General features: G+C 37.6%; 1 protein-coding gene across 6 annotated transcripts in view; it reads right to left on the bottom strand.

Annotated features, from left to right (window-relative positions):
* The window catches only part of Rev3l (REV3 like, DNA directed polymerase zeta catalytic subunit), a 157,674-nt gene that overhangs the window by 54,194 nt on the left and 88,897 nt on the right, over positions 1-14,583 (bottom strand). For all 6 annotated transcript variants that reach the window (XR_013105471.1, XR_013105470.1, XM_076917128.1 and 3 more), the window contains 4 exons: positions 11,924-12,043; positions 8,635-8,872; positions 5,901-6,043; positions 1,198-5,368 (listed from right to left, as the gene is read on the bottom strand). Coding sequence is in view for 4 of the 6 variants with exons in the window: in XM_076917128.1 (XP_076773243.1) it covers positions 1,198-5,368; positions 5,901-6,043; positions 8,635-8,872; positions 11,924-12,043 (4,672 nt within the window). In the remaining 2 variants the exon portion in view is untranslated. The remainder of the gene's footprint in view (positions 1-1,197; positions 5,369-5,900; positions 6,044-8,634; positions 8,873-11,923; positions 12,044-14,583) is intronic.

The following is a 14,583-nucleotide window of genomic DNA, read 5'->3' on the forward strand; positions in this document are numbered from 1 at the left end:
TTAGCAAAGCCAATCAATTCAAACAAGGCTTTGTATTTAAATCCTCCCAAAATTAAGAAAAACATGTATTTGCTGGTGGTACACCATAAGGCCTTGGGTTCGATGTCCTGTATCAAACAAAATCCCCATCTACAGAGCTGAGGTGAACTGCCATAACTCTACTCTGTCAGGGACCTGAGTTTGATAGAAACATAGGAACTTTGGAATTGGCAGAGCAAGGTAGACCACGCTCTAGAGGCTTGGTCCCTAGCTTGAGATTTGGGGAGTTGCCAGAGGCTGTAAGATGGGATTTAGTGAGAGGTCTTTAGAGTATGGGTACTGGTCTCTTCTTCTTGGTCATCCATAGCCATCCATGCCTATGCTGATGTGCTCTTGCCATCATCTCATCATGGATTGGAACCCCTGAAACTATGAGTCTAGTCAGACCTCTTTATAAACTCGGTTGTATCCAATATTTCTCACAGTGACAGAAAACAAATAAAAACCTTAAAGAAACACTTTTTAAAAAAATTCCAAAAGCTTAATTTTAGTCTGGTGAGATGGTTCTAAAGATAAAGGCCCCTGCTGCCAAGGCTAATGAACTGAGTTTGATTCCCCAAATCCCACATGGTGAAAGGTGGGACTTGATCTCCACAAGTTGTCCTCTGACCTCCATACTTGTGAAATGCACATGCTTACACGCTTACACACACACACACACACACACACACACACACACACACAGAGATTATATAAAAATATAGAGTAAAGCTTCCATTTCAAAAATGATCATAGTAGGGTAGTGTTTGCCTATGAGGTGAAGCCCTGGGTTCAGTTCTCAACCTCAAATTTTCATATACATACATAGTCTCTTCATCCTGTCCCTTCCTCCCACCTCCTCCTGCAATACATCGAGGTATTTTGACATTCTTTTAAATTCTGAAACATGTCAAAGTGATCCTTTGCTCCTCTAATCATCAATGGAGACATGGAGTTAAGTACTAGTAAATTCAAATCTAAGAGTCATCAACTTAATTTCTCTAGGTGCAGTTTTCTAGTTTGTGAATGTGCTTAATCAGACTATAATTACAAATAATTTTCTTCACTGTTCTTAAAAATGCAGTATCACAGCTAGAAAATGAGCAATCAGTTATGAAATGTTATAGAAATAAAAATTATTCAAAGTGACCCAAGGGGGAGAGGATTAATTCTGATTACCTGGGCTTTTCTGGCACATCCGAAGGATTGCTGCAAAACGGTTCCTGATATATAGCTTCTGAAAGATCATGATCTAGCAAAGTTGCCACAATTTCTTCCCTACTTGGTGGGGACATAAGTGGTTTCAGAATGTGAGCAGTTCGAGGAGTAAAACTGCCATTTTTAGATTGTAAGGGAGAACTGGTAGACCTTGGTGAACTATCAGGAGTTGGTGTCAACACATCATTGTTTCTTGAAACATACAATTCTAAATCTTCAGAAGCTGCATCTACAAGTTCTCCATCAGGGGAGGAAAGTATGGTTGTAAAAGAGGTATTAGCAGAGTCTAGAGACTGTTCTGTTTCTTTTCGGTTATGGCCTTGAATCCAGTCTGAGCTGCTTGCCTGTGGGAGACTGAGAAACACCTCCTTACTCACTGAACTCCTATTCAGTCTTGATTTTTCGGTTAGACAGTTCTCTGCTTGTTGGACACAGAAAGACTCCATTATTGAGTTAGAATGAGATGTCAGAGGATGAAAGTTATTTTTCCACTGGCTGTGCCGATGAATCTCATTGTTATCTATAGCCACTTTTTCAAAAAGTTCTGGGTTTAAAGTACTTGCTCTAATCCATGGGCTTGAGTCAGACACATGATGCTTTTCCTCACTACAACTCTGTTTGTCATGACTTAGAAGCTCATTCTTTTCTATAGCTTGTCCTGGGAAAAGATCCTGAACAGCATCACTTAGAAACTTCTGTGGCAAATTCTGATCAGCTGGAACAAACTGACTGCCAGAGTAAAAGCTACAAAATCCAGTCTGACCAATTGTGTTGATATCAAAATTATAATTGTGTTCAGGAGACAGGCTATCTTCAAGTGAGTAACAACTTTCAAAACCTGGATCTGAGAAAAGGATGGGACTGTCATCTGATAGGGAATTATCCAAGTGGCCAGAGGTCTGTAGGTTTAGAGGGTCTACTTTCAGACGTCTGGGGGTTTGTTCCTTAGGTTTTGTTCTTCTGGGAGTTCGAGGCTTTCTTGGAGAAGTCACTGGTCGTGTTCGTTTATTTGCTTTCTTATGCTCATTAGAAACAGAAACATTCTTATCTGGCTGATGAGCAGAGGCTGAGTCTTGTACGACATTTGTACTTTGTGCTTTCTGTTGTCTTTTTTGTAACAGTTCTTTTAGAACAGCTAGCCCAGATTGTCCTTCACCAAATACTGAAGGTGTTGACACATTTTGATTTTTACATTGAGACAGTGCTTTGGTTTGTGAAATTGCTTCTGACAATGACCTTTGTTTTACCTTTTCAGGCTTAAAATTTGACATATCTAAAATAAAGCCCCTCTGTTTCTGCTCCCAGGCTATTTGTTTGATGGGACTTCTCAAAGAAGTTACAAAACAATTAGGTGTCTGGCTCTCCTCAGAAGCTGCATTTCCCGGAGAACAAGTGTCACTGTGTTTTGACTGTTCTGACACACTCACAGTCTGCTGCTGACTGTCTTTGCAGTGCAAAAAATTAGGGGCACAGATTTGTTCTGGCTTTGATTCTAGAGAGCTGCGATACTCATTTAACTTTCCCGTAGATGACCCACAGTTTTTTTGTGCATTTGAACTCTCCTCTGTCTTTGGAGATATTATACCTGAACACACTTGTGTACTCTGTGCTACCTGAGACAAATGGTTAGAAAGGTCAAATATGCTTTTTTGAATCAAGGTTGTTTCCTTTCGAGTAAACACAGCACTTTGATTATGAGATCTCTGAATATTAATTTTTGAGATTCCAGGTCCTATAGAACTATAAACAGAAGAATGTGAATCATCTCTTGAGATGGGGAATGTTCGCAAATCTACAGACTTCTTGCTTTCTAAGAAAGAGGGAAAGCAGCTAGACAGCCGCTGTTGTGCATTAATTCCAGTGGGTTGGGAAGGAGGAAGTGGATGGTCCATGGCAGCGCCTGTCGGTGACGTCTCCTTCTGTTTAGAAAGTGCTTGAGCGCCAGTACTACTCGTGAGCTCAGCCACACTCCGGTGGTTTGGTGTGAGCTCAGCCTCAGAATGTGGTTTCACCTTTTCGTCCGTAGGTATTGCAGGTATTGCAGGTATTGCAGGTATTGCATGCTTCCTTGACAGACCTTTCTCATTGGCTCTCTGTTTCTGCTTTGCTCTTGGTTTCTTCTTTCCATCATCCACTAGTTTAGTTGTCTGATTCCGTTTGTTTCTTTTGTTAGTAACTACAGAGGAGTTGGCAAGTCTTGCTTTTGACTTCTTAACCTGTGCTCTTGCTCGACTAGCTTTTCCCACTCGAGGACTAACAGACTTAGTGTTATATCCACTAGGACCCTTAAAGAGCATTGATTCCTTTTCTGCAGCAGCCATCATTTCTTCAGCTCTAGGGTCTGTGGGAGACCAGCAGCGAGGTGGAGAAGAATTGATAGGGCTTGTGCTTCTCTCAGAAAGAAAGCCTAGCTTTGACATGACATCACTATAATTCAAGTCACAGTCTTCGGTTTCAGCAATGTATGATGGGGTGGGGGGAGAAAGAACAGCATGTGTCCGTTTCTTTCTGAAAGATAAAGTTCTTTTAATATTCTCACTATTTGTTCTGTGTTGCTTCCCAGGTTTTTTCTTAGCAGATTTATGTTTTGACTTCCTTCTGTGACTCTTCTTTGGTGTTAGTGGATAAATGGGATATTTGGTTGCAGGGGAGTCAGGAACTTTTGGCCAGAAATCCTTCAAAGGTGCAAGCTTCTTATAAAGTTCCATTTTTTCCTCAGTTAATATTACTTGTTTTTCTTTAGAATCTATTTTACCTAGCTTCACAAGCATATTTTTTCTCCCTCTAAATCTATTAATAATAATATACTTTATAATGACAGGGGGCAGCTTTTTAGACATTTTTCTTCGTTTTCGGGATTTGAGAGTTCCATCTAAATTTTCACCAATTTCCATGGGATGAGGTAGGCTAATTTTTGAGTTTTGTGTTACAAAACTTGACTCACTATCTTCTGTTTCATAATTCACCTTGCGTTTGGCTCTAAGAGTATATTTATTTCCATATAGTCCAAAAGACTGTTCAGCTTCTAAAGATCCATCTCCAAAATGACAGTCTATAAAATGTTCTGTAGGTGTTTTATTTTCAAATGTCCCTTGAGTAGCTTTAATCAAGTCACTACTCAATCCATTGTCCTTCTCGGAAGTACTGCTGTACAGATTGTTATGCGTACAACTGTCTTTTGTGGCTCCAGTTTCACTACTTTTGGTAGAAGTTTCCTGAAGACCTATTAACTTCTTTTTATTCAATTTTAATCGGGAAGGTTTATTGGTAGGTTGTAGTTTGTATGTGACAGGAGAGAGTTTCTGTGGCCTAGTGAGACAATTAGAAAGAACAACACTAGGGAAAAACATATAATGTGCTGCTTGCTGGCTGAGACTTGGCTTTTCCATTTTATGCTCTTGGAATTCTTCATATCTGATTTTAAGTTTGTTTAGTCCACTCTCATCAGTGATGCTATCGAGAGAATGAGCCACACTTCTGTTCTCCCCTGAAGATGGCAGCAAGTCACAGTTTTCTGCTAGTGAACAGGGAAATACACTATTGATAGATGTGCTGTTTCCCTTTCCTTCAGAGGGCGATTTGTTTTTGGAATGATTTAAGTCAGCAAAGTTGAAAGAGTTTTTTCCCAATGAATTCTCACTAGTGTGACGGTTCACATGCATGAAAGAGGCATCCTTTTCAATCTTTCTCATGTTCAAGTACTTTCTACTTGGTACTTGTCTTGTAACAGATGGGATATCTTCTTCATAATCAAAAACACTACTTTCACAGGAAGAAACTGGCAAAGATTTGTCTTTCTTACAAATCTCCTTATGAGAATTATCTGAATGAACAGTACTACTTAAAGAGCTGGAGTATTTCATGGAGTAAGGACTTTCCTTTGTAAAAGTGACTGAATTATCTCGAACTTTTTCTGTACTGTTTGGTTGTGAAAGGTCTTCAGTTAAATCATCTTTGTTTAAAACATGGGAAGAAAGGGCACTTGTGTGTTTACACTGAAAGGTAATCTTAGCAGAAGATGGAGGTTCCAATGTAGCAGCATCTTTGTGAAAGATGGAGGGTCTTACTGATAGCTTGCTTGTTGCAATCACAGAAGAGTGGGTTCTGGAATTTTCATTGTTTAATGGATTGTCTAAAATCAGAGGGGAAAAAAAGAAGGTACTCATTCACAGTATTAATTTCTTAAGGAAGAATTTATATTAAGTTTATATGTCTAAAACAGTTACTTGACAAAAAGAAATTATAGAATCTAAACAATCAAGAGACCATAGTAGTCATTATTTTAAACATATATTCTTTGGATCAGAAAAATGTTATAGTAGCTTTAAGGAATATGGGAAAATACTATCATATTTAAGTTTTTTTCATAAAATAATATGCTGCCTCATGTTAGCATATTTCTTAGTTTCGTGTGCTACTTCAATGATACAATAAAGTGAATAAAATTTCCAGAGTTTCAACCAAGCAACTCACAAATATCCTACCCTCTTTAGCATAAGCAATCACACAGCTATAGTCACTTATAGAAAAACACAATATATAGTCATTTAAATTGTAGTCACTTAAAGACAAATTATAATTACTTAAAGACAACACAAATATGTCACAAGTAAAATACATTTTGAGTCACTAAATAACCAAATACAATAGGTTTGTTTTCTTACCACTATTTTCATCTGCAGTTCCATCTAACTGAGGTATAGAGAGATTGGCAAAAAGCAAACTATTATCAGTCCACTCCATTTCCTCTTCTGAGGATGAGTCATCTTCTTCAGTAGAACTTCTGTGGACATTTCTGCACAGTGACCTAGAGGACATTACAACTCACTGGTGAGTACGGTCATTAGAAAACAGCACATCTGGGGCTGGAGAGATGACCTAGCAGTTAAACACACTGGGCTCTAGGTTCAGTCCCAGCATCCACATGGTAGCTCACAACTGTCTGTAACTCCAGTTTCAGGGCATCTAATACCCTCTTTTGTTTCTGTAGGCACGTGATGGACAGATACACATGCAAGCAAACACTCATATACATAAAATAAAAGTAAATAAGATCTTAAAAGAAAAAGGTGCATCTTAGATGCAAATTTTCTGACTTGACTATGACAGTGAAAAATATAAAGATATAAAAGTACCATTTTTTTAAAAAACCAGGTTTATTTTGCTTTATTAACATGCACTGCTACAGGACCTGCAAAAAGTTACTATAAACAGGATTTATAATCTCATTCATGTGATGCAGAAGGCATCATGGTCTGCCTGCCTGCCTGCCTGCCTGCCTTCCTTCCTTCCTTCCTTCCTTCCTTCCTTCCTTCCTTCCTTCCTTCCTTCCTTCCTTCCTTTCTCTTTGCCAAGATAGTGTTTCCCTGGCTTTTTGGGAACTCACTATGCAGACCAAGCTGGCCTCAAACTCATAGAGATCCATCTCTCTTTGCCTCCCGAGGGCTAGGACTAAGAGCCTGAGCTGCCACTGCCCAGCATATGATTCTTACATCCCAGCCACAGCGTCTTAGATTATTATCCTATCTAGGCATGCGCTTGCTCATGTTCTCCCCTTAAACTATCTGTGGATAGGATATACACAAATGACAATTAGGTGACTTCTAAAAATGTAACATCCTAATATATTTTAAGGAGTTTATACAGGGATCATTAAACTATGAAATGAAAATCAAGAAAGGTGAGATGGGGCATTCAAATCTCAAGAGATTTCTCAAGAGAAAGTAGCAATGACCTAATAAGGGCTCGATGACAATATGGTAACGGAGCTGCAAGGTTACTGAAAGTTTGAGATGAATTGAGGTTTAGATTCTCTAAGTTCTATCCCATATTTATGTTAGTCTGACACTTTCACTCCTATATATATGCCCAAAGTCTTTCTTTCTATACCCAACATATTCTCTCTGGCCTCAGTTGCTTGAAAATATCTCTTTATTATATACAGAATAATTTCCCCCTTTTACAACTTCAATTTGCCATAAAAATCACCATTATATGCTGGAAGAAATACTACATCAGACATCATCTAATGACTTTAATCAAATTTGCTATCTGATGTAAAAATCTTATTTTTAATAAATGATACAATCTTTGTTATCATATTCTCTGCATCAGGAGCTTGCTGTCTTGTCTCACAGGATAACCCTATTACCAACTCTCTTAGTAGCTAATTGTTTTTTGATATCACAATCACATGAATATTTTCAATTTCAGTGCTGTATTCATGCTTTATCCTCTGTCACATAAGAAATGGATATGTGCCATTTTTTACGTGTTAATCTTCAATATAAAAATGTTGGTCATTTCTCCCTTAGTTACCTAATTAGACCAAACAGTCTCTATTCAAATGTTCTTTAAATGATAGTGTTCACTGGATCTTTCTAGTTTTCCCTTTCTTTCCCTTTATTTTCTGTCTTCTTAAACAGTGATACACATGGCAAACAACATTTAATAAACACTTAAGAAATTTCTTTCTGTGTTTCTATTATTCAAGCTCTCTAATATGGTTATGAAATATTTTGAGTTTTGGAGGCAGACTCAGGCCCACAGAGGCTGCTCAGCTAACCACAGTGCCACTCACGATGGCTAATCTTGGTTGCCAACCTGACTGGGAATCCACTGAAACGTGTATCTCTGGGCCATCCTGTGAAGGATTTTCCTGATCAGATTATTTGAAGCAGGAAGTCCCACCTTAAATGTGGGCAGCACCCTCTGGTGGCAGCCCAGATATGGAGGAGAACTTGCTTTTGGCCTGCTTGCCCTCACTGTTTCTGGCATGTCCATCCATCCCATTGCTGTGGCATTCCTTCACCAATACTAGAAATGATGTCTCTGGAATTCCAATGTAGAGTGTCCAGGAAGCCCCCTGGCATTCAACCACAGAATGGGGCTGCTGAGACATCAGCCTCATAGATTGAGTGACTACCAGACTCTTGGCTTCTCCACTGTACGACAGCCATTGTTGTCTTAAATCCTGTAAGCCAATCCAATGGGTTCCCCTTAATATATATATTCTACATTATATATACTCATTATAAACATAAACAGAATCTGCACAGGGCTACTTGGCTCCATTAACAGTTACTCTCAGGGGGATGACACTTCCCGAGTTCTGTGGTAAGGAGGAATTTCAGTGTTTCCCATTTGTCCTCACACACGTCAGTACTGTATATAAAACACATGGTTGCTAGGTTAGTTTTTTAAATGTAGCAGAACATGGTATTTCTTAGAATATTAAATATACGCTACATGAAAAAAGTCATTATTTAAAGGGGATTTTGAAAGTCAATTTAGTTCATGGGGCATTTTACAGTATGATAATAACAAGTGTTTAATGAAGTGCAGCAATGAGAAAAGGTACGTGTTAGAGTAACTGAAATAACTTTTAAGAGAAATCACCTCTTTTTGGCACAATGTTCTTCAATATCACTGTCCCATCTCTGGGACATCACCACACTAAGCTCCATCTCCTCCTTCTCAATCTGTGGTGCGTTCTCTTCATCGTCACTATTTTGGGGGTTTTGAGATTCTCCAAAGGGGTGACATGGTAATGGCATCCTATTCTTTTCTCCTTGATATCCATCACTTTCCAAACCAGCAAGAAGATGAACCAGCGACTCATCAGGACTACTGTCCACTATAAAACAAGCAAATCAATCACCAAAAATAGCATAAGGTTTCTAAATGCTCTAACAATTGAGACTGATCCCAAAACAGTGTAATGGGTGCTGACACACGCTAAAGGAATTAACACTAAAGGTGTTAATGCTGTAGCTCTTATCAAAAGCAGTGCCTCCCACCATCTGAACGACAAGAACTTAGTGACTATTTAAAAGAAGATTTTCAGATTCCAACTCTCATCTATTATGAGAACGTCTGAGGGCAAGACTCAGGGACCGGTGCTTTTAAGGATTTTTCCAGGCTTACCTAGGTATGAAGAGCACTAAAGAAAATATGGCCGTGAGTGTTCAAAATAAAATATACTCAAAGCAATAATAACTAATTAAGTATAAGAAAGACACATGTAAACATTTTAACTTTTATTTCAACTAAACTCACAGGATAGTCAAATAAAATCTAGTTGAGATATATAAGACTGCTTTTAAAAAGTTAATAGTTCAATTTTTATGAAACCATACTATATATGCTAAGATCCTTAAAGTGACAAAGTCACATAGTATCAAGGACTGCCGAGGCTGTGATGAAGCTGGACCTTAATTTACTACTGCTCAGGTTGAAAATGTCTGGATTTCTGGCACACATCGAAAATCCCTGTAATCGGTGTCTTTTAATATACTAAATAGGACAGAACGGGTACTGACAACCAGAAAGAGAAAGGCAAGATAAGAGCTGATTCTCAGTCCCATCCCCCAACCTTCAGGTAGTCAGAGCAGCTGATAGTTGGCTTAATTATACTGGTCAATGAGTCATGCCCACATAATGAAACTTCACAAACCCAAAATACTGCACATTTTCCTTCATTTGTGGTTCCCAGATTTATACAGGTACATAAAATCTAAAATCTTCCCTCCTCCCTCACTCCCCCTTCTCTCTCTCTCTCTCTCTCTCTCTCTCTCTCTCTCTCTCTCTCTCTCTCACACACACACACACACACACACACACACACACAAAGTGAAAATAGAAGCGGCTTTCAGCCTTCCTAGTACTGCAACCCTTCTACACAGCTCCTCATGCTGTGACTCCTGTAAGAGGGTCATTCAACCTCAAAGGGCTTGTGACCCACAGGTTGAGAACTGCTGGTCTAAATGGACTAAGGGAGGATTTAAGAGGAGGGAAGGGGAGAGGAGGAAAAGGAATTACCAAGAATGAGGAGGATATATTCAGTGTACAATATATACATTTCAGAAAGTTTAAATAACCACCACCACCACCACCACCACCACCACCACCACCACCACCACCACACACACACACACACACACACACACACACACACACACACGGAGAGTTATGTTCCTGGAGGCTAGCACAGACAAATAGGACATGGGAGCTCTGTGCATCTTCTCCTATCCCTTGCCTTACTCATTGATTCTGGCTGTTATTGGTAACCTTTGTAATAGCCTTTAACTAATTCAGTAATAAGTCTGCTTGTCCTAGTTCCGTGATCTGCTCAACCTAATGTATTGAGCCTGAGGGTATGGGAGCCCTCACCTGTGGAATCTGATATAGTCTCCAGGTTGATGAGGGTTAGAATAAAATTGAATTAGAGAACATAAAGGAGATATCCAATCCAAAACTGACTGCTTGCTTGGCATGTGGGAAATGCCTAGATATCCAGTCACAGACATGTTCTGTGTTGACTGTTGTGGTAAGGAATAAAGGAGAAACTGAGTTTACTTTTCCCCTATATCCACACTACATAACCCATTAATTCCTCTACCACATGCATATGCAAGAAAATTGAAAGTAATTTGATGGTTTTATACTTTTTACTTCTACTATATGCATCAGCATATGGACTGATGGCTTCATTCAGTCATTTTGATAGATTCATACACTTCACTATGCTTCAGTTACCTTTTCTTCCTTTTCTACCTTCCTCCCATTGCCTCCCCCCAATCAACTGGCACACCTGCTTTCATTACATATATACATTTTTTCTCTTTTGTGTGTTCGTGCATGGTATGGGTGCAAATATGTCTGCAGATGCCTACGCATGTGCATGTAGAGGTCTAAGGTTGATGTTGGGAATCTCCATTTTTTTTCCACATTAGCATTTCTGAAAATATCTTTTCAATTAAGTAATTTATATAATGGGATTGATACCAAGAATATATAAAGAATTCAAATACACAATATAAAAACTTAAAAGGACAAATGAAGCAGCAGCATAATGTTGATGATACCAAGGAAACTGAGAAGCATAATGTATAAATGTTGAGGGCTGAAGTGCATGAAGGGGGTAAAAGAACACTCAGAGAACACTGCAGTGCACTGTGCTTCTTCAGAAGTCATGACTTACAGCTCAACTGCCTCACACTACAGCAAAGCAGCCACCATTTTGTTACTCTGTTTCATTTGGATACTGTTTAAAATGAGTGTTTGGTTGCTGGGGAGCTGGCTCAGTAGTTAATGTACACTTACTCTGCAAGTGTAAGGACCACAGTTCAAATCCTCAAGAACCCTGATAAACACAGGAGGGCAGAGCAGCCCCCTGCATTTCTTGCTCTGGAGGTGGAGAAGGGGATTCCACACCATGCTGGCTATCAAGACGAGCCCTGTCAATGATCTGTGGGCTTGACGGACTCTTATCTCAGTGAGTAAGGTTGAAGAACGATTAAGGATGTTTCTGACATTGTTCTCGAGCCTCCAGATGCATGTACACACATCCCTGCTTTTCCTTACACATGTTAAAACATGTACAATTTGTATGCATACCACACATATAGAAAATAGAAAAAGAAAATAATAAATTTGTTTTACCCCTAAAGCAACATGCTTTCACCCAATATAGTTCAAGAAAAAAATTTTCTTTCACAGCTGTTTATTTATTTTTTAAGGAAAAACAAGAAAACATACAATTACTTGATCTAATGTGATATACAATTTTTATACTCAGCATTTATTAAATATGAAATGTTCACTTCTTCAAGTCAAAGGAAAAAAAACAAAAACCCAGAAACTTACTTTTAAAACATGACACGTTTAAGGTAGTGTTGTTACTTACTGAAAACTGGTGTCTCACTCAGTCTTTGAGTCAAAGGCTGAAAAGTCTGACTATTTTCTATGAGGTTCAAAATTGCTTCTTCATTAATAAGTGCTTCTTCTACTTTATGTTTAGTATTACCTTAAGATGACAAAGAAGACAAGAGCATTAAGGCAATGCCTCAGTTCTAAAACTTAGCAGCTTAAATAATATAGAATTTGTATAAATTATAGAATATTACAATGTAACTTCACCTTAAAACTTTGAAATATTACTAAAATATACTAAATAAAAATGCAATACAAATGCAATAAAAAGCCCAAAGAATATCATCATCAATCACATGTATTTTAAAAAGTAAAAATAAACAAGCAAGCTGGACATTGTAACACACATCTTTAATCCCAGAGGGAGGCATATATATATACACACATATATATATGTATATATACATATATATGTATGTATATATATGTATATATGTGTATATATATATATATATATATATATATATATATATGCACACACACACCCATATAGTTATAGTATTCTGATAGAAATCAGTACTGAGACACACACTGTGTTTGTGTTTCTGTTCTTGTTGTGTTTTCTGATAAGATCTCTTGTAGTCCCATCTGGCCCCTAACTTGGTATGATCTTAACTTTTGATAAGTCTGCTTCCATTTCTAAGTCTGGGAATATAGGCAGGTATGACCCACTCTCAGATCTTGAACAATGAAGTTTTTTATTCTCTGTGGTTCAAAAACAAGTAAATTCCTTTTTACATTAATTGTATTTTTTTCAAAAGCTTCCCATTTGTTACTGAAAAAGTTTCTTTCAACATGTAATAGAGGGTCTAAATCCCAGTAAAAATCAGTAATTTTATGAACACAGACAAAATGAACCCCAAGTTAGAATCTAGTAAGAGAGAGAATGGGGATAAAAAGCATATATTAAAGGGAGGGGGGAGAGACTGACTACACATACAAAATCAGCAGCTAACTGGAAACATAGTTTTGCTTAGACATTTAGACTTGACACTTAAATGCTTTTGAGTTTTTAGAGGGTTAAATAAAAAATATTTTTATATACAATATACTACAAAATATCAGATCTAAGACAGAGTATTTAATCAAAACAAACAAACAAATAATCAAAACACAGACAACAGCTTTCTAAAATAAGCATTTGGTTAAAAACAAATCCTGGTAGTTTGAAACCAATAATGATATAGATAATTACAAACAATGATCAAAGTAGCTATGGGGAAAGCATAAACACACAGTATAATAGAATGAAAGGGAAATTCTACAGGTGAAAAAATTAATACTATGAACAGCTTTATGCTAAACCATGGAAAACTCAGGTAAAATGAATAATGTCTTAGGAGAAAATGGTATAAAATCAGACTCAAAGCAGAACAGAAGAAAGTCAGAGCAGAGTTAAATAGCTTCTTCACAAAAAAAGCCCATTCACACAATGGCAGCATCTGGAGGGGCTGGGTGGTTTTATCTAAAAAACCCAAAAGAGACAGATGATCCCAACTTAATGACAATTCTCAAAAGAGAAGTTGAAACCTTACAACTTGTTTAATGAGGAAAGTATGGGTATTTTTCACTGATAGAAGAAAACTATTAGAAAAATAAATTAATGTTCAAAAAATTAACCCACCATATTAATAGAGTATAAAAGAAAGACTAATTTCAATAAATTCAGAAGACAATTTAGTAAATCTCAATTTAATATTCATCAACTTCTAGCAAAATAAGAATAACAAAGGTTACTAACCTGATTAAAGTACATTTACCATGATCCAATGTAAACTTCAGTCTTGGTAAATTTTTAAAATATATCTATACCTGAAACGCCAGCATTGAAGAGACAGGGGCAGAAAGACCACTTTAATTCCAGACCAGTCTGGTCTATATAGAAAGTGCTAGGCTAGCCTAGGCTGAAAACAAAACAAAACAAACAAACAAACAAAACCCACAAACAACTTCAAAGAAACAAAAAACAAAAAAAGAAGAGGAGGAAGAGAAAGAGGTGGAAGAAAAGGTAGAGGAGGAGGAGGAAGAGGAGACAAGAAAAGAAAAGGGAAAGAAAAAAGAGAAGCATTAGGATTGAAGGCCCTGCTTGTCAACATCTCTGTCCTGCATCCCTCTCGATGATGTTGCAGACCATGGGATATGAGGGAAGGGGCTAGGAAAGACGGTTCAGAAATTAAAAGAACTGGCTAGTCTTTCACAAGATTCAGCTTTTATTCCTAGCATCCACATGACAGCTCAAAACCATCTACAAGCCCAGTTCCAAGTGGTCTGATGCCCTCTTCTGGCCTTCATGGGCACTGCACACATGTGTTACTCAGACACAAAAGCAGGCAAAAAGAAATGATATTCTTTTAAGGATCTGAGAGATAAAATGGGCTTGAGAAGGGAAACAGTACTTTGCAGACAGTGATGAAAACCTAAGAAAATTACATCTGAACTATTAGTACTAATAAAAGTTTCTAGATAAAGAATTGATACACAAAGGCCAATGAAGTTCACAAATATCAGCAATTACATAATTTTAAAAAATAAAGCTCATAACTGTAACAATTAAAAATTAATAGAATTATAAAACTATTGAAGGCTGTGGGAAAAAGAGCAAGTGAAATGATAACTCTGTCATGTTTGTACATG

This window comes from Arvicanthis niloticus, chromosome 20 (assembly GCF_011762505.2).
Source record: "Arvicanthis niloticus isolate mArvNil1 chromosome 20, mArvNil1.pat.X, whole genome shotgun sequence".
Classification (NCBI taxonomy): Eukaryota; Metazoa; Chordata; class Mammalia; order Rodentia; family Muridae; genus Arvicanthis; species Arvicanthis niloticus.